This window comes from Tachypleus tridentatus, unplaced genomic scaffold (assembly GCF_004210375.1).
Source record: "Tachypleus tridentatus isolate NWPU-2018 unplaced genomic scaffold, ASM421037v1 Hic_cluster_2, whole genome shotgun sequence".
Lineage (NCBI taxonomy): Eukaryota > Metazoa > Arthropoda > Merostomata > Xiphosura > Limulidae > Tachypleus > Tachypleus tridentatus.
In genome coordinates, this window is record NW_027467782.1 from 35711054 (window position 1) to 35735189 (window position 24136).

At 32.9% G+C, this 24136-nt stretch overlaps 1 protein-coding gene across 1 annotated transcript in view; it reads left to right on the top strand.

Moving 5' to 3' along the window:
* The first annotated feature begins 2230 nt into the window (after positions 1–2230).
* Positions 2231–24136, top strand: part of LOC143243248 (serine/threonine-protein kinase ATR-like) — a 39264-nt gene continuing 17358 nt past the window's right edge. Inside the window, exons 1-4 of the mRNA XM_076487096.1 lie at positions 2231–2338; positions 4465–4579; positions 21575–21754; positions 23867–24033. Of these exons, the coding sequence (XP_076343211.1) occupies positions 2337–2338; positions 4465–4579; positions 21575–21754; positions 23867–24033 (464 nt within the window). The 5' untranslated portion in view covers positions 2231–2336. The remainder of the gene's footprint in view (positions 2339–4464; positions 4580–21574; positions 21755–23866; positions 24034–24136) is intronic.

The following is a 24136-nucleotide window of genomic DNA, read 5'->3' on the forward strand; positions in this document are numbered from 1 at the left end:
CAAGCTTATTATTGCATAAAATACAGACATTAGAAAATTTGAACCATTGCTTCTTTGCTTATTTCTTGTTGTTTCATAATTAAATAATCAATTTTCCAAAGTACTTCAGGTATGATAGCTTCGACTCAGTGAAATCCTGTGTTCTTTTGTTGTCTCATTACTTTCAATACCCTCCAATCAGATCCTCTAACATCATGTTTTATTCCAAACATCTTGGCCAAATGGAGTTTTGGCAAAAAGTACAAACATTCTTTCATTGTATACATACTTTAATCACAGTTTATTTTTCCTCCATCTTTGTTCAAAAGCTAATGCATATTTTTGGTTGTTAGTGTTTGTTTTAGGCTTATCTGAGGTTCTTCCCTGGTCTGATATCCAGCAGCTGCGCTTCATTTGTGTTCACAGTGGTGTACAAAGTTGATTCTACAAAGAATGGGTTGCATATGTTTCTTCCATTTCACTGGTGTCATGCTTTTTTTTTTCTTTCAAAGAATCAAATATGATTTGTTTACTTATTAGCCATTATTATGACATCCTCATATAAATTGTCTTGGAAAAGTTTCAAATTCCTTCAGAAAGCCAGATAAAACACTTCACATGGGCAGGCATTAAGCAAGCTTATTGTATAAAGGCAGAGACAAATTTTACTCCAGGCTAAGTTTTATTTTTCTGATTGATCTATCATTAACAGTAGGTAATAGATACAAATTAATCAAAATGACATTAAAGAAGATTTTATGCAAAAATTTCATTGGTATACTTTTATATTTTATATATCCCTAAAATTTTGATAATATTTGCATACATTATACAAACTTTTAGTGGAAAAAAATAGGCTCTGTATGGTATCCACTGTGAATGATGATGTCTGATGAACCATTTAAGTACAAGTGAATTAGCATGGGGTGAGCCATTTGTTCAGTTTCGTGTATAGGTTTTTCCTTTGTACTTTTCTTAAAAATAATTTTTGTGCAAAGGTATTTATTTCTAACAGGCTTATTGTAAAGTGTACTACAGAATTGACAAAGAATGTCTTCATGCTTATGGTGAACTTTATTTCAGTGATAATTAATGCCAGGCAACTGTAGTCACATTATATTGGAGTGCTAGGTGAAAATAGTAATTCCTGGGCATCTTTTCCCACTATAGCTACAACCCTTATTGACTTATGGACCCATGAGTAAAACAGAAAGAGATACCTGCTTTTTTCTGCTGTCCCTTTGATTTAATAAATTGGGCCCAGTCTTCATATCAAAATAGGGACTTTGTGGTTACTCAGTGTACTGTCTCCAGTATTCGCATTCCTCCTGATTTCCTAATCCATCCCCACCCTCGTTTTGTGGGAAAAGGGAGTCTTTTAACACTTGCCAGTTCGTAGTTGCTGGGGTAGTGGACCATGGAGGCTGCCTCCTGAATGTGCTCAATTCCATTCTGTTGAGTGTAGGGCAGTGGTTTCCTGAAGGTGTATAGGGCATATGTTCTTCACCAGTCATACACTATATCATGAGTAAATCCATTGCAATGCTGCTCACCTCCCTGGTTGAGATCTCTCATTTTACCATCAACTGGATGCCAATTCAAAGAGACTGATTTTGGATTAGAGATGGACCAACTAACATAAGTTTATATACATTTGTTGGTAAGGATTCATTGTTCTACAATTGTCAAGTGCTCCAACTCTGTGTGAGTGAGTCTTGTATGGGGTAGATGTAGTCTCTCCAGTGCTCCACTTCTGATAAATTCAAACTTGGAGGAGGATGGTGTGCAGACTGGAACCTATCTGATTGGTATTTGAGTGAACCTCCACACTGACGCATCTCTTCCTACTGTTATTCAGGTGTTAGGTTCCTGAGTGGCTGGTGTTGGTTCTGGATTTGCACATGCACAACATTTTGACTGATGGCATGAAATTTATTCTTTCTTTCTTCTGAAGTTGAGGTTTAGATGGTGTGGACTCTCTCTCTGCCATTGGTTGGATGATACATACCAGATGCTGCTTGGCTTTGGAATGAAGATGACCAGGCAGGTGTTGTCTGGTGGTGAATGAAAAGTTTTTCATATAAAAAGCAGCATTCAATGCTTAGATCTGTTAGTTAAGAGTGCATGCTTGTTGCAAAAATATTCTTTGTGCAGGAAAATAACAAATTCTGATATTTGCCTGCACATAATGTTATGTATATAGTTTGTATGTAAGTATATTTAATTTTAAGAAATGTATATAATTCTGATATTTTACTACATTTAATGTTATAAAGGCAGAAGAAAAACTAGTCTTCTCTGTGATTCCAATTGTTTTGAAAAGTGTTGAAGGATGTGAAAGTTTACAAGTTCAAGTAATGTAAGTATGAAAGTTTAGAACTGATACAAAATTTTATTATAACTGTAAAATGTACACAATACCTTCTCTATGTTCTTGATTTTTGTTGAAATGTTTGAATAAGACATATTACACAAAAAAAGCAAAAGGATAGTTAGAAATTGTAATATTTTAACTATAATAAGATATATCCACTTCTAAAATCATACATAGTTTATTTTAATCACTTTATGCACATGTAGATGGCACGTCACCACTAAAATTGAGTTACTGGAGTGGGACTATTTATTGTTTTTCTTGCATATGATATGTTTTACTTCTAAATTTTAACTGCTAGAGTAAGCCTTCCAATCTCTTTTGTGCTGGAAAGTTGAGTTTTAGTCTGTTTAAATTTCATAATTTTAGGTGCAAATACAGCTCAGTTACTAAGCTTAATGAATTATAGTGGAATTCAGTGGTTATCAGTATTGTAGTTTTTGAATATTTTGGTTATTCAATATATATTTAAAACCTTTACAAAAATTTTGTTTCATGTTTTCTATGTTTGAAATATCCTAAAGATTAATAAGCTATAACAAGCATCATCCAGGTGGAAAGGTTGTAGCTGGAAAAGACAATTGCTTTCTTTACTTCTTCATTTCCTGTTTTATGTTTTAAGAAAAATAAGTTTAATAACATGTTTGAAAATGTTAATAAACTATGTAGATATATAATGTACAATAATTGCAATGTGGCTGTATTTTACAAAATATTAGGCCGCTAAAACACACAAAAATAGGTCACTTTGTAAAGATTTAAAATCAGTTTTATATTATTGGTTTGGGAAACATGAGTGCATGTGCACCACATCATTGTAATTTGTGTTAGCTTGGCATGGCTGAAAGGCAGTATAGTAAAAATAATAAAACTGTATAATTGTATAATATAATGAGATTTAATCTATATAATCTGAACATTTATGTTGTGGTGTTATAATCTGTAGTCATTCTTGAGTGAAAAAAGGCATAATTTATGCTATATTTATTTCCTAATTTTATGTGGTGGTTATGAGATCATCAAACTGACTTGACCCATAGAGAGATTTGGTGAGGAAATAATATAAAATATAAAGTTTATTTTTCTTAAGAAATGTGTCATAAAACTATTTGGATGATATAAATATTTTGCATGTGAAATTTGAAAATTTTCTGATGCATAAAAATATATTTTTTATCTTAAAATGAAAATTACTTTGCACATTAAATAGGCAATGTGCTAAAATAACAAAGGGTATGATAAAACATTGCATAACAAACCTTAAAACTTAATAGAAATAAAACTAATATTTTGCGTATGATAGCATTGTAATATTTACAAATTTTGTGAACATGCACTTACTAATTTAGAATTAACAGCATGAAATCTATAGCAACCACAAAATGGTAACAAAGTTGGTCCAGGGACCTAGGCCCTTCCTGAAAGTGTTTGTACATCTGTCATTGCTCATATATACAGAGGTTGTATGCATTTCAGTGATGGGTTGTACTTGATAAGTTCATGCATGGTAATGGCTTGATCTGGTTTAAAATTATTATATGCCTGCTATTTAAGTACAGAGTGAACCATGATTCATCTTTAAAAAAGGATATGACTCCACATGCTGTGCATTCATTGGATATGTTCTTTACAGAATTGCAGAAAGGCTGCTTTGTACCTTGTTTTGCATTTTACATGGAATCTAACCTTGTGAAAATGTTACAAGGCTTAGCACTGGTTCACAAACACCTTAATCACTGTAGTTCACTTGAAAAAGTAAGAATTCAAACAGTTGTTTCATTAAATATTGTAACATAGACCATGTTCTTCAGTAAGATCTTATAGTAGTGATTTTGTCTTTTTCTGGTTATAATATTTCAACTTTTGTTTATTCTTAACTGTTCGGTACAGAGTAACTAATGTTTGTGAGATTCAAGCAAAAATTGAAACAGCTTTTCAGTCTAAGAGCTCCATATATTGCTTTCAATGTATGGACTAATTTTGAAATATATTAAAACTTAAAATGTGATTAGCAACTCAATAAGATAAGGTATTACAATGAAATGTTTCATTTTAAAAGCATCGTCCAACTGTATAATTTGTACGTGGTTATTCTTTCTTTGCATCTTTAGGTTTGTAATGGAGTTACTGGTATTTGACTTACTTCAGTTTACACCAGGAAGTAAAGAGAAATTGTGGAATATACTATGCAAGCAACTAGAATTAGGAGGAATTGATCTTAAATTGGTATGTATTTAGTTATAAATTGCTTTAATGTACTTAATTATAAGTTTATAATGAAATTAAGTACTGATATTTAAAAATTAGTTGTTGATTGTATGACCAGTCACTACACCACTGTGCCAGTAGATTGTGACAACCTTAACTGTGAATAATGAAAGTAATCAGGTACTTTGTTGCATTCTTATAATTAGTATGTGTATGTTTTTTTTATAAAAAAGCCACATTGGGCTATCTGTCGAGTTTACCCATGGGAATCGAACCTCTGATTTTAGCATTGTAAGTCTGTAGATTTATTACTGTACCAGAGTGGAACTATAATTAGTACTGATGAGACTAAAGGTATCCATAATTACTTAATTAACCTCTTTGAGTTTGTCACACAAGATGAGGTACCTGTTCTTTGTTTGGGTTTATAAGCTTAAAACAAAGTTTGTGGGTGGATACTGTAATAAATAATACAAAAATACTAACTTTTACACAATTTATTTATAATATAACACATTATTACAGCATTAATTATTACCTCAACGAAAGTTTTGTATAAACTTTAAAAACTCAATATGTGTATACTTTAGATATGGTATACACTGTGTGATGGTCAGGGTGACCTTGTAGGAAGAAGTAGTGGCATTAGAGATGCTTACTGTTACCTACTTTCAACACCCCCCTCTGAATGTCCTATTACAATGTTTCATATGATTAATTAATTGACAACCATTGGGCACAGAAGTGGCTTGGAGGTCAAAATTCAAAGATCATGGTTTGAAGTAGGAAATGGGTATAACTGAAGAAAGGACATTTCACACCAGCATTATGTTGGCTATTGGAGCAGAAGCTTCAGGCAAGTTTATGTTGTATTGCAATTTTGGCAACCATATTATTTCTTTGAATTCTTCCATAGATAAAGCTAGTGCACTCTCTGAGATATATACACACTGTGTATGTGTTGTTCTATTGAAAGTTTAAGTGTTTTTTTTTGTGTATGGATGTGGCACCATATGTGAATGTAGATAATGTTAATTTACATCAAAGATGATAAATACTCAGTAATAGTAATAATGAAGGGGAAGGAATTGTGAACATTCATTAAGTGTCCCTTATTCCAAATTATCATCCCACAAAGTTTGGTTGAGGTTAGCCCCCCTGCGAGCTAGGAGGTGTAAGATAAGACAAACATAGATTTTTGTCCTTATACAGAGAGAAAATTTTATATTAGATCTGAGTCAATTTTGAATTCAGTTAATAGCATCTGACTGGCATATCTAGAATATGTAAGTGGCTTATTTAATATTGAGCAAAATATATCCTGCACATGTTTTGAAGATGGGAATTAAAATGATCTTATTTTTAACCCTTTGGACTGGCTAGTTGATGTTGTGCTGTTGTTGTTTGTTGCCCTCTCCCACTAAAATGTGCAACCTAATTGGATAATATCTATGCTTGTACTTGAAAAATTATGTAAGTTTGTTTAGTATTTGTGTACTATTTTAGATTATGAATTTTTTTGAAATATAATTGTGAAATGATTTTTAATAGTTTTGTCACATCTGGTTTTCTTTTTCCCCTGTGTCTTAAATCATGTAAATGTATCCATTAGAGAGATTTTTTTTTGTTAAAGTTTTATTTTGTCTGCATTGTTCCATTTATGACATAATCATTTTCTCATCTTCTCATACAGTTTTTCACACATGATTAAATTAGCCATTAAAAATGTGAAAGAAAATAAGACAAATTAATTTGATATTATCATTGGTCATAATATTGTGTTTTATATATCAAATGAGCTATACCTAGTTTTAATTTTATCAGTTATTTGTACTTGTCCTTATTTATTGAAGCAGTTGTATAGTTTCTGAAATAGCATGAAATTGAAGAAAGTAAGAGCACTGACCACAAGATACACAACTTGTATTCTAAACCTGCACTGATACAAGCATTATATTACCAGCTTTACAGTACTGTGCAAAAAATGTTAGTCAAACATTAGGTGTCAGGTTACTTTCACAGAACAATAGAAAGTTGGTCACACGTGAAACATCAGAAGTGTATTAATCTTCATATTCAGTACAAAAGAAACTTGGTGGAAGTGCTAGTTGTCCCATCTTTCATGCATGGTTGTAAAATATTTAATTAAAGTTTCTTTTAGGATATTGTTCTAAGTGTCTCTAATACACTCCCATAAAGTTTCTTTATATGTAACTTTTGATTTATCTTATTTTGGATCTATCAAATCCCAGCTCTGCATAGCTGGATTGAGATCAGGGCTCTAGAGGGGGCCATTGCATCATTTGAATGATGCAGCTTCTTTCTTAGCTAAATAATTTTTGCACAGGTTGATGAGTGTTTTGGTAATAGAATACTTTACTACTAATACGAAAACTGCTAGGTATTGATAACCATGTATGTCCATCCTGAAGAACTGCCATTCTCCACCCAGAGGGTCAATGAATATATTATGTTTATGTTAATAATAAGTTTCATGTTATGTGCACCTCACATTGTAAAATGCTCTGTTGTTACTGATGGATTCCTCTATAATTTTCTAAGTAAGATAATGTAGTACGTTTGTGTGTTGTTAACAATTACTTGGATTACCTACATAGAACTAAATGTTACTGTGCTATTATTACACTGTTCATGACTTAGTACAGTCAAAAACATTTCTTTAGTACCAATGTTCTGGTACATTAGTCTTGTTTTTGTTCTTTAGCTACAGTGGTGTTTATTGATGTTCTGGTACATTAGTCTTGTTTCTGTTCCTTACATTAGTCTTGTACAGTGGCATTATTGATGTTCTGGTACATTAGTCTTGTTTCTGTTCCTTAGGTACAGTGGCATTATTGATGTTTTGGTACATTAGTCCTGTTTCTGTTCCTTAGGTACAGTGGCATTATTAATGTTCTGGTACATTAGTACTGTTTCTGTTTAGTTAGTATAGTGGTGTTATTGAGTTTCTGGTATAGTAGTCTTGTTTCTGTTCCTTTATTACAGTGGTGTTATTGATGTTCTGGTACGGTCATCTTGTTTCTGTTCACTTAGTGCAGTGGTGTTCTGGTATAGTAATCTTGTTTCTGTCCTTTAGGTACAGTGATGTTATTGATATTCTGATATACTATTGTTTCTGTTCCTCTAGAGCAGGGGTGTTATTAATGTTCTAGTACAATAGTCTTGTTTCTGTTCCTTTAGTATAGTGGTGTTACTGATGTTCTGGTACAGTAGTCATGTTTTTGTTCCATTATTACAGTAGTGTTATTGATATTCTGGTATAGTAGACTTGAATTTATTCCTTTATTATAGTGGTGTTTTTGTTTTGTTGGTGTAATGCTCTGGTTTGTATTCCTTTAGCACAGTAGTTTTGTTGATGTTATAGTACAATTGTCTTATCTTTTCCTTTAACCCCATCGCACTGGGTGCTGAACATGACACAATGTTTTAGTGTCTTACCTTGAATATTTTATTAAACAACTTCATGGTTATGGTATGCCAATTAGAATAGCATAAAACCTTTGTTAATAAACCATATTTTAATAACATATAAATAATCAGCTCTTAATTTTGCAACGCACTATCTTAAAAAATCCTGAATATTTCCTAGTGTGACACACATGACACATGCTCTCATGGCAGATTTTATCCACCACCCATGGAAGAAGTATGAAATTGAATGAAAACTACTTTCTCTAAAATCATCATTGCTCAGATAAACCACATTAAATATAGTCTTCAACATTTTTTTCTACTGAATAGAAAGTCAGACTCCTGCTGTCACATCCTCTCTTTCAAGTTGTGTTCATAGTTCTCTTTATGCTTAACTGTATGTTACCTATAACTAATAGACAGTTAAGGTTTTCATTCTATCAAATGATGTATTTCACAATATTTTGTTCTGTATAACCAACGTTCCATTGAGAAATGACTAGCTTGGATTAATTTGTAATGACTCTTGTCACAGATCTAGAAAGCTAGTAAATTTTTGAGTGATAAGGAAATTTGTGTAAATTTTGCATGTTATAGTCTATGTTGTTTGTAGCATTATTTAATAAAATAAAAATTATAAATTGCGATAATATAAGTAGCATTAAAAGTTATGGTTAACTCTCTTCAACAATCAAGAGAAACAGTGTAGATTGTTCAAGTGTTTCATTTATTTATTTGTTTATGTTTATTTTTTGTGTATAATTATAAAAGCAACTAAAATGTAAAAAATAAGTAAGGATATTTTTTAAGTTAAGATAAAGTAAAATCAACAATAAGTATAATTTTTTCACGAGACACTTGAGCTTGTTGTACTAGTTGTAGTAGCTCATGGGTAATGTAATTCGATAGCGTAATGTGAGCTGGATGTTTCTTGACTTGATTTTACATCTTATAATGGCTTGACAGTAGTTTGTTGCAGTTTAAATGGTGATAAACCTTAATTATAAATATCAAGTGTTACAAACTAAGAGCTACTTAGGATAAATGAATGTAGTTTCTTCTTGCAATATGAAGTCATTCTAGAAAGAAGAAAGTGTAATTCAGGGTTTTTTTAAATTTATTTTATTGTTTTTGGTGGTTTCAAGGTCAGTCAAGTTAATCAATCCTGTTTTGAGTTGGGTTAGAAAAATAACATATAAACTATCAAGATTTACTGAAAAAAATGTTTGAAATGTATTTATGGAGGTCTTAGGGTTATATACAAAGGAGGTATTTTTAATTTTAACATTAAAATAACTTTTCACACAGATTATTCAAAACAAATTATCATAGGGACAAATCTTTATTTTATTTAATTAAATATGATTTTTTGTATGTTAGAGACTTGTAATATTAACTGAAACATTGCCAGATTTTTGAAAATATACCACTTTGAAAGTTAGAAGTATTAAATCTAAACAGACTGTAAACAAGCACAAGGTGGTCACATGGTCAGTCATACAGTTCAAGGCTGTGTTGAGAGAGTTAATACAGTGTTGTTATATATGTTTTTGTACAATGGATTTTTATCTGTTCCTTTATTGCAGTGATCTTTTAGTTATTTTATGTTATCATAACGTTTTGTTATTCTGGTGTTGTGTTGGGCTTGATGGTTCCCTGAATATATATATATATATACAGTTGTGTTGTCAGTGTGGTAATATTTTTCTCTCTCTCTCTCTTTTTTTTTTTTGTCATTATCCTGTATACTATTGCATCATGAACAGACAGTATACTAGCTTTATGATGTGCTCTTATTATAATGACTTTGTAGGCATTCTGTTACCTTAGATATCTTTTGGCTGTTGTTTCAGCATATTGATCTTGTTAATGCATATTAGTACAGTGAACATATTAACCTGTACACTACAGTTATTCTAGTATATTGTTAATTATTGTATCCTTGTTTATGCATTGTCAGTACAATGATCTTTATGTTGCTATATTAGTACAGTGTTCATGTTGATGTTGTGTTACCACAGTTTTCTTCTGGGAATACTGATACTTCAGGGTACTTGTTGATGATTATTGAGGATGCTTGTTTTTTTACACTGAGGATGGTTTGGTATCTTCTTAACACTATGGTATGTCCTCTTAGTATGATGTCACATCTATTTAGTACAGTTAAAGTTTTAATAGTACAATAATCTTTTTTGACATTCAGTTATTACAGTGGTTTTGTTGATGTAGTAGTTTGTTTCATGGCTGACTGTATATGTAAAAATTAAAACTCCATATTTTTTACAAACACCAGTTTTAATAATCAAAGTATGCTATATTTTCTGCATAGGTTTTTTTTTTTCCATATAGGATCCACTTCTTGTCATAGGTAATGCTTTGCTTTAAGAATGACTCCCTCTTGTTCCTAACCAGTTTTCTGCTCTTCTATCAGTTCATGTGGTACCTCTTTGCCCAAATTTTTAACTTTCTGATTGCAGCCAGGTGATGAGAAACAGTTGCACTGGAAACTTCTCAGTCCACTGAAAGTGCCTGAACTGTCATGTGTGGGCTAGCTCATGCAGTAGCACTTAATATGAACTGTCATGTGTGGGCTAGCTTATGCAGTAGCACTTAATATGAACTGTCATGTGTGGGCTGGCTTATGCAGTAGCACTTAATATGAACTGTCATGTGTGGGCTAGCTTATGCAGTAGCACTTAATATGAACTGTCATGCGTGGGCTAGCTTATGCAGTAGCACTAAATATGTATGAACTGTCATGTGTGGGCTAGCTTATGCAGTAGCACTTAATATGAACTGTCATGTGTGGGCTAGCTTATGCAGTAGCATTTAATATGAACTGTCATGCATGGGCTAGCTTATGCAGTAGCACTTAATATGAACTGTCATGTGTGGGCAAGCTTATGCAGTAGCACTTAATATGAACTGTCGTGTGGGCAAGCTTATGCAGTAGCACTTAATATGAACTGTCATGTGTGGGCTAGCTTATGCAGTAGCACTTAATATGAACTGTCATGTGTGGGCTAGCTTATGCAGTAGCACTTAATATGAACTGTCATGTGTGGACTAGCTTATGCAGTAGCACTTAATATGAACTGTCATGAGTGGGCTAGCTTATGCAGTAGCATTTAATATGAACTGTCATGCGTGGGCTAGCTTATGCAGTAGCACTTAATATGAACTGTCATGTGTGGGCTAGCTTATGCAGTAGCACTTAATATGAACTGTCATGTGTGGGCTAGCTTATGCAGTAGCACTTACTGTTTCTTCATTCACAACAGATTGAAACCTTCCTCAGTGTTTATTCTCGAGGTTCCTATTACCAGAACGAATAGTAGTTTGAGAAGTATTCCCTTGTCCAGTGCCAAATTGATGTTTTTAGCAACCTTGCCTGCATTTTTTTGCCAATTTGAGCTCATATCAAAAAAGTAGTTTCAGTTCTTTTGAAGAAATCATCTTGTGTAGGGTTCCAAAGAAATACAAAAACAATTATAATACAACTTGACATGACAGGCAAATGTAAAACACAGCACTCTCATCAGTATCAAATAGCATACAGTCAAGTTACTGTATTCGGCTTATTCTAATCACAGTCGCTGTTCTACTAAGTGAAAATAAGCCATTTCATATAAAATGACCTAATAAATGCTCTTCTTAACAATACTTAAATTAGCCAGCTTTGAAAAAATAAAAAGCTTCATTTTCTCTAGTGTAAGTTATAGGAATATAGGTTTTTTCATGTGCATTCATTTGATGTTTGTGCTTCAAATTATTTCTACTTAAAACACAAACTTCATTGCCTGTAACTTTAATTGTATTCTTGATAAACAACTTTTCGGTAGTTTATATATTCCAGATCAAAAGGTTAATGAAAATATCATAGAAGTCTGTGTTATCAGTAACACATTCAAACAAGAAAAATTCATCTTTTTAGATAAATAATTAAAATGAATTAAAGAAATGTCTTAGTGTTTTAATTTTTTTTGTAAGTTTTTTTATGTGTATATCTATACTTCAGTTAGAAAAATATATCTTTAGCATGCTGAAGCTGGAGGCATATTTTTGTTTTATTTGAATTTGTTTAGAAAGTTTAGTTTCTGTAATGTTTTTTAGGTCTAAAGACTTGTTATTTTTGTGAGAATGATAACGTAATATGCATTTTGTTTTTTACCAGGCCACATTAAGTGTGATGCAAAATGTCCTTAGTGCAAGTGGCTAACCAGACATTCAAACTACTTTTTGTCAGTTCTTCAGTTGCTTACTTGGATAAGTAAAATTTTGCTGCTCAGAAAAACAATCTAAACACAGGTATAAACACATATCTTTATATTATAGTATCTAACGTTTTTATTTCATTTGTAATCCAGTTTTATCTGTTAGATAATTCACAATCTTAGTTCTAGGTATTTGTTGCATTTTAAGTTTATTTTATTAAAGGTTGGAGTTAGATATAAATCATTTTAAAGTTTATTTTATTGCTGATTTCCTTGTTCTTCTTTCTGTTAATTCAAGTAAAAATAATAAATGTTGTAAAAAATAAATAACTAAATATTATGTTATTAATTCCAACTGTAATCTGACTTATGAATGACTTACATAATTTAGTTCACATCATTGTAGTTTCTGCTCATGCAACTGCTGATATAAATAAAGCAAGACAACTACCATGTCAGCCACATCTCACCCAGAATGATGAGCCCTGTTATTGGTGAAAAGCCTCACCAGCACTGGATATGAGACATTTTGTGTGGTTGACATATTCTTCTTTACTTTCACTCATAACTTCTTAGAATTGTTTATATTAAATTTTTATAATCAAATTGGAATAACAATAAAATAACATTTACATATTTGATAATACATAAGTCTGACTGATCTCTTTACCAAATAAATTTCAGGTGTAACAAAAATATTTTAGGGTAGTTTTGGCTAAAGAGATTGTGACAGATTTAAATTTTTTTTATGGGCTGCATTTGGCTGCATTTAGAGTGGTTGCTACTTTGGTCTCTGTATTGGGGACTTACTAAAGAAACCAAAGTAGCCAATTCTTATGTTCTAGATGTATGCAACCCATAAAAGCTTATAAGAATAAGAACAAAAATATTCTGGGAACTTTAAAAAAAAAAAAAAGTTTCTAGTGTTAAAGCAATTTAATAGTCTTAAAATTTGGATAATAATTGTTTATTTTTTTTCCCTTATTTCTTGAAAGCAACATACAGGAATTAGAAACCCGTCTTAGTTCAGTGTTGGAGAAGACAGTCTGTGTTCTAGGTTATACACCATTGGTATATTCAGTGGATGGAACAATATTGTATTGTTCTACCATTCATCTGGTTGAGGTGAGAGCTTCTGGTTAATTTTATCATTGAGCTTTCAATTTATAAATTTTGTGGTGAAAATTGGATCAAGCTTATAGATTGGTATCATTTTATTTTTCTGTACATAATTATGATTATTTTAAAGCTTTTAACTAAGATATACAAAAATCTCCACATAGAATATGCTTCATCAAAATCTGGATATCTTGTAAATATTTTCATATATGATATCTAGTCACTCAGTATATAGTAAGTGCATAATGCTACATGGTTACTGTGTGACCACAGCTGCAATCACTGTGTTGCTCCCTTTTGCATAATGTAATGGTAATTCCTTAGAACTAACAACTCATAGTCTTGAGGAAAAGTACTCCTTTATCAAAATAAAAAAGGATAGGGAAATTATATTGGCTTCTTTGAGGTCATATGATGGAGGCTTGGCATCTAGATTAATTGGATCAATTTTTACACTTCTGATGAAGAAGGCAATGGCCACCACATAAGGAAAATAGCTGAAGAGAAATAAGTGTATAAGATAATTCAAATAAAGCTTCTTTATTTTGGCTAGCTTATCATGGTTTTTTTACTATTTTAGCTTTCTAGTATAAATTTGTCCAATTACTATGTCAGCACTACCTCATAACGACCTCAGAAGTAATATTTTCACATTAGACATAAACAGTTACATATTTGGCTGTACTTAATCCTTTCTCAAAGAAACCAAATTCTCTTTCACAGTGGATTGATTGACTAAGAAAGGAATGTTCAAGTAGTCACCTAAAGAACCCCAAGATTCAAGACAAACTTTTCCACTGCTCCAGAGTTTGTGCATTAGGCACTATTTTCCAAATTTTCAACAATTTTCTTTTTTTCGTGTTCTTGTTTCATAATTATGGCTTCTCAGCTTCCTTCATAACTGGTTACAGAGCTACCTTATCTGCCACAAACCTCCTTCCTTCCTTTGTTCAAGGACCTCTTCAGCTAATTTTGTCTTCAGTTGTAATATCTTTACCCTTGATGCTCCATATACTTTTTTCAGAAGGCCTTATACACATAGCAGGTTTGCTTTTTCCCATCTAATCTGGGGCTGTTCTAATTGCATTGGTAAATTGGCTTGTGCAGTTGGTCTGAATCTTTACTGTAATGTTCCTGAATAGCTTAACCATATCAGAATAATACTTGTTGTAAACTGCTTTCTGTGCACATTACTGAGTTACATTTCAATATTTAATTAAATTGTTTTACTCTCAGTGCATTATAATCACATTATTATTATAAGGTATGCTGCAATTCAAAGTTTTGTATTATTTGAGTTTGAATTTCTTTACTTCAAAATAAACCTCTAAAACAATAATTAACAATAGCTTTTGTTGTTATGTGATGCTTCTGTGGTTGTGAATCTCAACTTTAACAACTGGTATAGAATGTCTACATTAACATGTTGATTTTCAAAGTACACTTACACAGGTTGCTTATGAGTAATTTGATTACATTCCAAAAACTTGTCCTGGAGGAAAGTATTATAAAAATGTTCTTAGTTCAAGATAAGCCATGCTCACTTACAAATTAGAAGCTCTATTGCTAAGTGACAGTTTTAACTTGTATGGTATCCTTATAACCAATAGGAAGAGCAGGTTTGCAGAATCTTTAATGTAAATTATCTTCTATTTAGAACAATGTAAATATTGACTGTATATCAAACATGCTATTGGTGTCAACATTCTTTATATTCACTATGACAAAAACCTATACACAGATAGTATGGGACTTTTTCTTCATCTGTTCTGTGCATAGGTTTTTTTCACAGTGAATACAAAGCATGTTGGCACCAACAGTATGTTTGATACTTTCACAATCATATACAGTACTGTGCAAAACTTTAAGGACAAAGTAAAAAATTAGGCATCCAATTACTTTCACAGGACAATAGAAAATTAATCACACGTGAAACATCAGAAGTGTATTAATCTTCATATTCAGTACAACAGAAACTTGGTGGAAGTGCTAGTTGTCCCATCTTTCATGCATGGCTGTAAAATATTTAATTAAAGTTTCTTGTAGGATATTCTTCTAAGTGTCTCTAATACACTCCCATAAAATTTCTTTGGAAGAAACTTTTGTTCTGTGAAGTTTTGATTTATCAAATCCCAGATCTACTCAATTGAGTTGAGACTGGGACTCTGTAGGGACCATTGCATCATTTGAATGGTTCCAGCAGCTTCTTTCTTAGCTAACTAATTTCTGCATAAGTTGGATGAGTGTTTGAAGTCTTTATCTTCTTGTTAGTAGAATCCATTATCAATAATACATAAACCACTGGGTATACCATGATGGATCAGTATCTGATGATACTTGTACTTAAGTTGGATGAGTGTTTGAAGTCATTATTTTCTTGGTAGTAGAATCCATTACCAATAATACATAAACCACTGGGTATATCATGATGGATCAGTATCTGATGATACTTGTACTTAAGTTGGATGAGTGTTTGAAGTCATTATCTTCTTGGTAGTAGAATCCATTACCAATAATACATAAACCACTGGGTATACCATGATGGATCAGTATCTGATGATACTTGTACTGAAGTTGGATGAGTGTTTGAAGTCATTATCTTCTTGGTAGTAGAATCCATTACCAATAATACATAAACCACTGGGTATATCATGATGGATCAGTATCTTATGATACTTGTACTGGTCCATTATTTTCCATCTATTTTGTAAATATCTCTTGTCGCCTCAGCGAGCCACCCCAACCCTAACATATGTATATGATACATACCTTTGCATTTGCCCTCAAAGTAGTTCAATCTTCTATGCTGGAGCTCTTAGAGATAGTGATGCTTTCTTGAACTTGACAGAGGATGTTATTTGGTGGCTAATGGCACCTCTGCAGGTACCTTTCCTATCTTATGTAGCCTTCAAAACATTGAAGACAAAACACCGGTCTTATAATTCTATTCAAGATGGGGATCACCATATATCTGTCTTTTATTTATTTTCCTAACTTTTATTTACACTTCCCATATTACTGTGAAAGAATGGTCAAGCCTATACTTGGCTCTGTTTTATTTTTGTGATGTTCCTTGGGTGCCAACTAACTTGGCCATTCTTTTCAAATTAAAATAAAAGATCCTTTATTCCCAGGAACATTCCCAGTTTTAGCTACTACTGAGAAATTTCCATTACAAAATTAAGATAGTAGTTTGCACTCTGACCCCGTTCACATGTGATTGCCACTACTTTTGACCAGACCTGAAAATTTCTGTGGTTCTACAAGTTTTTTTTTCTTAACTCCCATTTATACATTTGTATTTATTGTTAATGAGTGCACATGAAGAGGAAGGCACCCTCCAGAAAAGAATATCTTCCAGGTTAGTCTGCTTCACTAAATTCTCTCATGATCTTTTACTGTAGTTCAGAATCGTACTTAAACTCTGTTTTATCACTTACTTCATTTGTTAATGCCCAGCTTCTTACCTTCCTAGGAGCTTAAGAGCTCTACTTCTCTGGAACCGGTGTTCTGTATGACACACACTGTTCCTCTTCAATGGGATATTTACTCTTAGTGTTTTGGAGGAAAGTTAATTGATTTGAGTTTTATATTGTTAGAATCAAAGTGAATTGCAGATAGTTACATACCTCTATAATATATTCTTATACACAACTGGGAGAAATTCATCATAAATAGCATCTCATTCACTGTTGTGTCTGTCATATCCCAGATGGACCTATAAGTCCTGGCATTAAACAAGGTCTTACTAGCATGGATGTAGCAGTTGTAATGTGGTTGACATTTGTTACATATTATTTTTACTTTCATTCTTAGAACCACAACAGCAAACAGTTAAGTCTTCTTTATGTTGGGAAAGCAGGGCTTTTTTATGTTTTCTTAGTGTCTGCACAATAAGTCATGGAAGGTAAGAACATTGGAGAACTTTTAATAAGTTGATGCATGCTTTTCATTAAGGATATTTGTAACTCAACTGTCACATGGTTGTTGACAGCTTGAGATCAACTCTTTGAAACTGATTTGAGTTTTAGAAATGTGCTTAGTGGGTAAGATGCCAAAGCCAAAGGGAATCTTGAATTAAGTTCATGACTAGCATATCTTCTACCACCAGTTCTAAAGTCATATATGACAAGGTTCAGAAGGTCAATGGGCAGTATAATTCCATCCCCCTCTCGATCTTGCTCCCTGATGGTCAGGAAGTAGCTGATACCTGGAGCATTGCTGATACTCTAGGTGAAAACTTTTGTTGGGAATCTAGCACTTCTGCTTCTTCCTCCACCTTTTAGCCATCAAGACTCAGGAAGAGCAAACACTTCTGTCCTTTTGAGCTGAATATCTCTATGATTCTAATCATCCCTTTACACTGGTGAAGCTCAAACTGGCCCTTCATCAGTTGGATCTGATGATGTACACTATGAAATGCTGCACCATCTATCTCCTGCTTCTCTTACTATTCTTCTGATTGTTTTTGACCAGGTCTGGCAGGAGAATGTTTTTCCTGATGCCTGGTACCAGGCAACTGTCCTACCTTTTTCTTAGCCTGGGAATGATCCCAAGATTCCTTCAAACTACTATCTAGTGAGCTGTCTCTATAAAACCTCAGAAAGGATGGTTAATGCTTGTCTTGTTTGGTTCTTGAATGACACAACCTCCTCTCTCCCACCCATTGTGGGTTTCGATGACAGCACTCCACCATGGACCACCTGATTCGACTTGAAACGTCAGTCAGAAAAGCCTTTCTCAAACATCTTGTATCAATATTCTTTGACATTGAGAAGGCTTATAATACAACATGGAGATATGGCATTTTGTGAGACAGCATAGATATGGGTTACGTGGCCATTTGCCAACATTTATTAAAAATTTGTTAATGGTCACGCAATTCCAAGTTCATGTGGGTTCAACACTTTACCATTTTTTTCTGTAGAAACTTGGAGTCTCTTGGGGCTGTGTTCTGAATGTCACACTTTTCAGTATAAAAATTAATGCCATCACTGAACAACACGCTCTATATCGACGACTTTCACATCTCATGCCAGTCATTGAACATGAGGTATGTTGAGCGGCAGCTACAAACTGCTCTCAATTATTTACTGAAGTGGATCACAGCAAAGGGCTTTACCTTCTCTCTCACTAAAACAGTTTGCATGCAATTCTGTCACCAATGGGGTATTCGTCCTGATCCTGAACTTCATAGCGGTGAAGTTGTGCTGCCTGAGGTCTTTGAGACTAAGTTCTTGGAGCTTATCTTTGACCGTAAGCTGACCTTTATACCACAAATCAAGCAGCTACAGGTCAAATGTACAAGAGCACTGAACATCCTCCTTGTCCTCTCTTCCATCACTTGTGGAGTGGATCGATGTTCTATGCTAAAGATATATCGTGCTCTTATTTGACCGACACTGGACTATGGTTTGCTTGTTTTTGAATTTCGTGCAAAGCTACTCGAGGGCTACCTGTGCTAGCTGTCCCTAATTTAGCAGTGTAAGACTAGAGGGAAGGCAGCTAGTCATCACCATCCACTGCCAACTCATGGGCTCCTCTTTTACCCACAAATAGTGTGATTGAATGTAACATTATAATGCCCCCATGGCTGAAAGGGTGAGCATGTTTGATGTGATGGGAATTCGAATCTTAACACACTTGGATTATGCTCGGCCACCTCGACTATGAATCACTGGTCTATGGCTCTGCCAGACCATTGGCCTTAAAGATGCTGGACACTATTCATCATTAAGGACTTCAGCTCTGCACTGGGGGTTTCTGTACTTCCCCAGTTCAGAGCTTATACATAGTCTCATGAACCTTTTTTGCACCTCTGCCATTTACAACTGTCTTTACTATATGCTTTGAAACTTTGTTCCTAACTAAAGCATCCCATCTAGGGTTGTGTTTTCTTTCCTCGTTGGCTCATGCTTTTCAGACCAGACGGAATGCCATTGCTCCTTTTAGCCTTCATATCCAGTCATAGTTGGATGAATTGGGTATGTCCTTGGATAACATTGCTGTATCCACTGGTCAGCCCATCCCACCATGGTTTATTACCATCCCCAATTGTGAATTATCTTAAAGCTATCTGAGAAAAGTAGACACTCCTGATTGGAAATACTGCTTGTTATTTGCTGATCATCTTTTGAACCATCTTTCCATTCCTGTTTATACAGATGGTTCAAAATCAGGTGACTGTGTGGACTCTACCATGGTTGCACGTAGAATCCCCTCTACAGCTTCTGTGTTTACTACTGAACTGTATGCCATCTCTCTTGCCCTGGATCACATAGAAGCTAAGCAGTACTCAAACTGCATGATTTATACTGACTCGCTTAGTTCTGTGCTGGCCCTAGAATCGCTTCACATTGGTTCACACCCTGTTGTCACCAATATTCACAACTGACTGGCCCATTTCTCTTTATCATCTACTTCTATTCAGTTTTCTGGATACTGGGCCATATTGGTATTCATGGAAGCTAGCTTGCCGACACTGCAGCTAAGTCTATCTGCTCTGGCACTATCACCGCTGTGCCTGTCTGATACATGGACTATGGTCCTGTATTCAAGGCTTGGCTCTGTGCCATCTCGCAGTCAATTTGGAGTGAGCAATGCAAAACATGCTTTTCAAATACAACCCTGTATTAGACTTTGGCTGTCCTTGTTACCGTAAGGATCGGAAGGAGGAAGTTGTTCTAACTAGACTATGCATTGGTCACAGTTTTTAACTCATTGTTTTCATTTATCTGGAACTGATACACCATTATGTTGTCTGTGTGATACTCAGGTCACTGTATACCACATTTTACTTTCTTGCCATCGTTATGACTATCAACGATGGTGCCATTTTCACCATATTCTGTCCTAAGGTTTGTCCATAATGACATTGTCCACCTTGGAAATGTTTTTAGTTTTTTTAAAGGCCATCAGTCTTTCTAATGCCATTTAAGTTTCTTTAGACCTTTTTTGATGAGAATCCTTTTGGAGAATCACAGTCTATCTAGTTTGATTTGAAATTAGAAAATGACTGTAAAGTCAAGTAACTCAAATAGGACTGGAAAGGTCTACTTAGGTGACTAACGCTGCTGTTTGAACTACCTGTTAGTCAACCTGGCAAGTTACTATTAAAATTTTGCTACACTTCCTTTAAAACTTTAATTACTTTACTTTTTGAAAATAGCTATAACATCAAATAACTTGGAACCAAGACTGGAAAGGCCAGCTACAGGTGACTGATGATGGTTTTCGTACTTATCTCTTTTAATCTTCCTAGCGAGTTATGATAGTTACAGTTATGCTGCAGAAAGTCCTCTACAACTTGTATTACTGTAGTTTTGTTTTAATGCTTTAGACTAGATGTAAACATTGGTTTATGGTTTTTTTACTTTGTTTTTTTTTTTACCTTAATTTTCTTTTATTTTACTTTAATTTTATCTTTTTACTGGATGTTTAGCACAGATAGCCCAGCTGCTTTGTGCCATAAAACACCAAATCAACCAACCAACCAACTAAGGAAGATAATTACTACCTTCAGTGTAACCTAGAAAAATAATTTTTTTTTCTTTACCTCCCACATTTGAGATTGTTTATAAGTAGAACTGGTTTATTTTTCTTTATTCAGAATAGTATGTAGTTATTCATTCAAACAAGTCAGAAACCTTCCAAGAACTTCTGTTATAATTTGTTTCCAATGTGTTCATGAAGAAAACATTTGTTTTTAAAGTAGCTATATGTCTTAAGCTAGTTGCATAATTGTTAAACTGATCAAACGTAGGAACAAAACAAAGTAAAATTAGTTCTAAGTATTCTAAAAGTGTTTGATACCAAACCATAAAGAAATTCAGAATTAAATTTGAATTTTGAAAGTGTGTTTCAGGGCTAACACACAGGTTTTATTTTGGTCTTTTTTCAGGCAATAAAATGTTTACATTTACAAAAAGTAAACTAAAATAATTTTTTATTTTATAACTTTTTTTTGCTTGTCTACTAGCTAGTTGTAGGTTTCAAATAAATTAACTATTGCAAACTTTAGATCTGAGAGTTTATATATAAAGGAAAAGAGTATGACAAAAAAGAAAAATAAACTTTACAGATTCTTTATTTTGAATTATTTTTATAAGATATTGGCACAATGGCTTATGAAAAGAAAATACTTTATCACTAGTACAGTTTTTAAAGTTAAGGTTTATCATTTACATTTCATTTCACTTAACCATTTCTGTGAGTCTTTAAATGTATGTGAACTAGTTGATTCTTTCAGATTTTAGATAGGTATGGTTTGTATCAACTTACAACTGAAAAACTTGGAGTTGCAATTGTTGACACATTTACTTACCTGATGAGCTACCTTAAAAGTAGAAACTTTTCTGTTTTCAAGAAGTTGATTGAATCTCTGAGTGAAGTTCTATTAAATCATTGTGGAAAAATGGTGAACTCACAGGTAAGATAAACTGTAGAGTTGAAAGGGTTTTTAAAATATGAAACTTGTATGTATGTATTGGATAAAGGTGTTTTGTAGAACTGTAGTGTATTTTTGCATTATAAATTAGACTAGCTAACAAAGTTTTATATGTCTATTACACTTTGAGAAAATGAACAGATAAGTTTGTGTATACTCATATCATGTTTTTGTTATTTACATTCATATTTTATACTGCTGCACATTATTCTTTTATCTGGAGCTTTTGTAAAATCTTTCATAATGGACCATTAGTTTGGTGCAGCCAAGTGAGTAATGTGCTCAAACTGTGAATCTAAGATTTTATTATCTGTGTTTCATTACTGCAAATGTGTGTTCTGTGGGGCTTGTGGGTGCAATAAGTGTAACTATCAAATCTCACTGGCTGTTCCTTAGCTACCTTCCTTTTAGTCTTATACTTCAGAATTGGAGACAGCTATGCATGTAAAGCCCTTGGATAGTTTTCCACAAAATTCATAAACAAATCAAAAATGAAAGACCAGCATTTTTAAAAGTCTTTGGTTAACTAATCTTCTCACCCAAGGTATCGTTTAGTGTCTTACATTTAAACTTTTATTAAACTATTTTTTCTTTTATGTTATATTATTTAGAAAAGCTTAAAATTTTAGCTAATGATTCGTATCTTTATAAGTTTTTTAATTCTACGAGGTCATATTTTAAAAAAACTTCCTGAATTTCTCTTAGTATAACACATGACATATTTACTTTAGGTATCTTGTCTTCCCTATTTAATTCACCACCCTTTCAAAAAAGTACAAAATTAAACTTAAATTACTCAGAATAAAATTGTCATTGCTTAGACAAACCATAATTTTTATAGCCTTCAATTTTGTTTGGCTACAAAGCTATAAATAAAAAATCAGACCCCATTCCTGCCACATCAAGCTGTCATATCCTTTCTTTCAGGTTTTGGTGATTATTCTCTCTTAGATTTATTTATATATTATTTATAACCAACAGAAAGTCAAGGTTTTGATCTATCAAATGATGTATTGTATAATGTTGTATTCTGAAAAAATAAACATTAGTTTTACTCAGAGAACAACCTTCTTTCTCATGGGAAATTTAATGGCTAGCTTGGACAGATTTGCAACAGCTTTTGTTGCATAGGTAGAAAGGTAGAAAAATTGAGTGTTAGGAAAAATTATCTGCTTTTTACATATTATCAGTATATGTTCTTTGGTCCGTTATTTAATTAAATGAAAATTATTTAATGCATTACTACCATTAGTGTAAAAACAGTAGTATATAGTGTTCTCAACAATCTACAAGTACAATATTTCATATTTGTCTTGTTTCTTCTTTATTTATTATTATTAAAACTAATCAAAATGTAAAATGTGGATCTCTTTTAGATTAGTTAAGAATAGATTATGTAAAGAAAATAATAATAATATAATAAAATGTTTCACAAGCCACACGTGCAAGTATCTTGTAGTTAATGTGATTCATTACTGTAACGTGAGCTGTATGTGCCTTGAGTGACACAGATAATAGTTAGACAGGATTCAAAGAGCATATAAAAAAATAAATTTTTGATTACAAATAGATGTACACTGTTAGGACCTTAAAACTACTTAGGGTAAATGAATGTAGTTTTGTGTTACAATTTAGAGTCATTCCGAAAATCAGAAAAGGGTAGTTTAGATTGATTTTGTTTTGGTGGTTATGAGGTTGGTTAATATAAACATGGACAAATCTTTATTTTATTTTACTAAAACTACTTCACAAAAAAATATTATTCATGATGTTAACTGAAAGTGTGCAAAATTTTGTAAATATGTACACTATTGAAAATTGGAAGTATTTAAAACTATAAAGACCTTGAATGGGTACAAAGAGGTCATGTGGTTGTTCCAATTGACTGAGCTTAATTGTGTGCATATGTACTGTGGTTTAAAGATAAGGTTACATTAATATCAAATTTTTTTTTGTTACTTGGGTTTCTTCATTTCAAATATTGCACAGTGTTCTTTCTAAAAAATATAATTTAAGTTTCTGTGATTTATTTTTCTTTCAATTTACATATTCTTAATTATTATTGTAATTAAATATGTGTGTGTTTATATATAGTGTGTCAAGACTGCATTATTATATATACAAAGAGAAGAGCTCAAGCAGTTGTCTGCCCATAATCCCACAATTCAAGAAAAACCTGTTCAACATCAAGCATGTACAAGTAGGTTATCCACCAAAAGAAAGAGAGCTAGCGATGACATTAAAGGAGAAGAACCTTTGAAGTGAGTTGTGATTTTCTATATTTGTTATACACACTACATGGCCAAAAGTATGCGGACATCCTTCTAATTAGTGGGTTTGGCTATTTCAGCCACACCCGTTGCT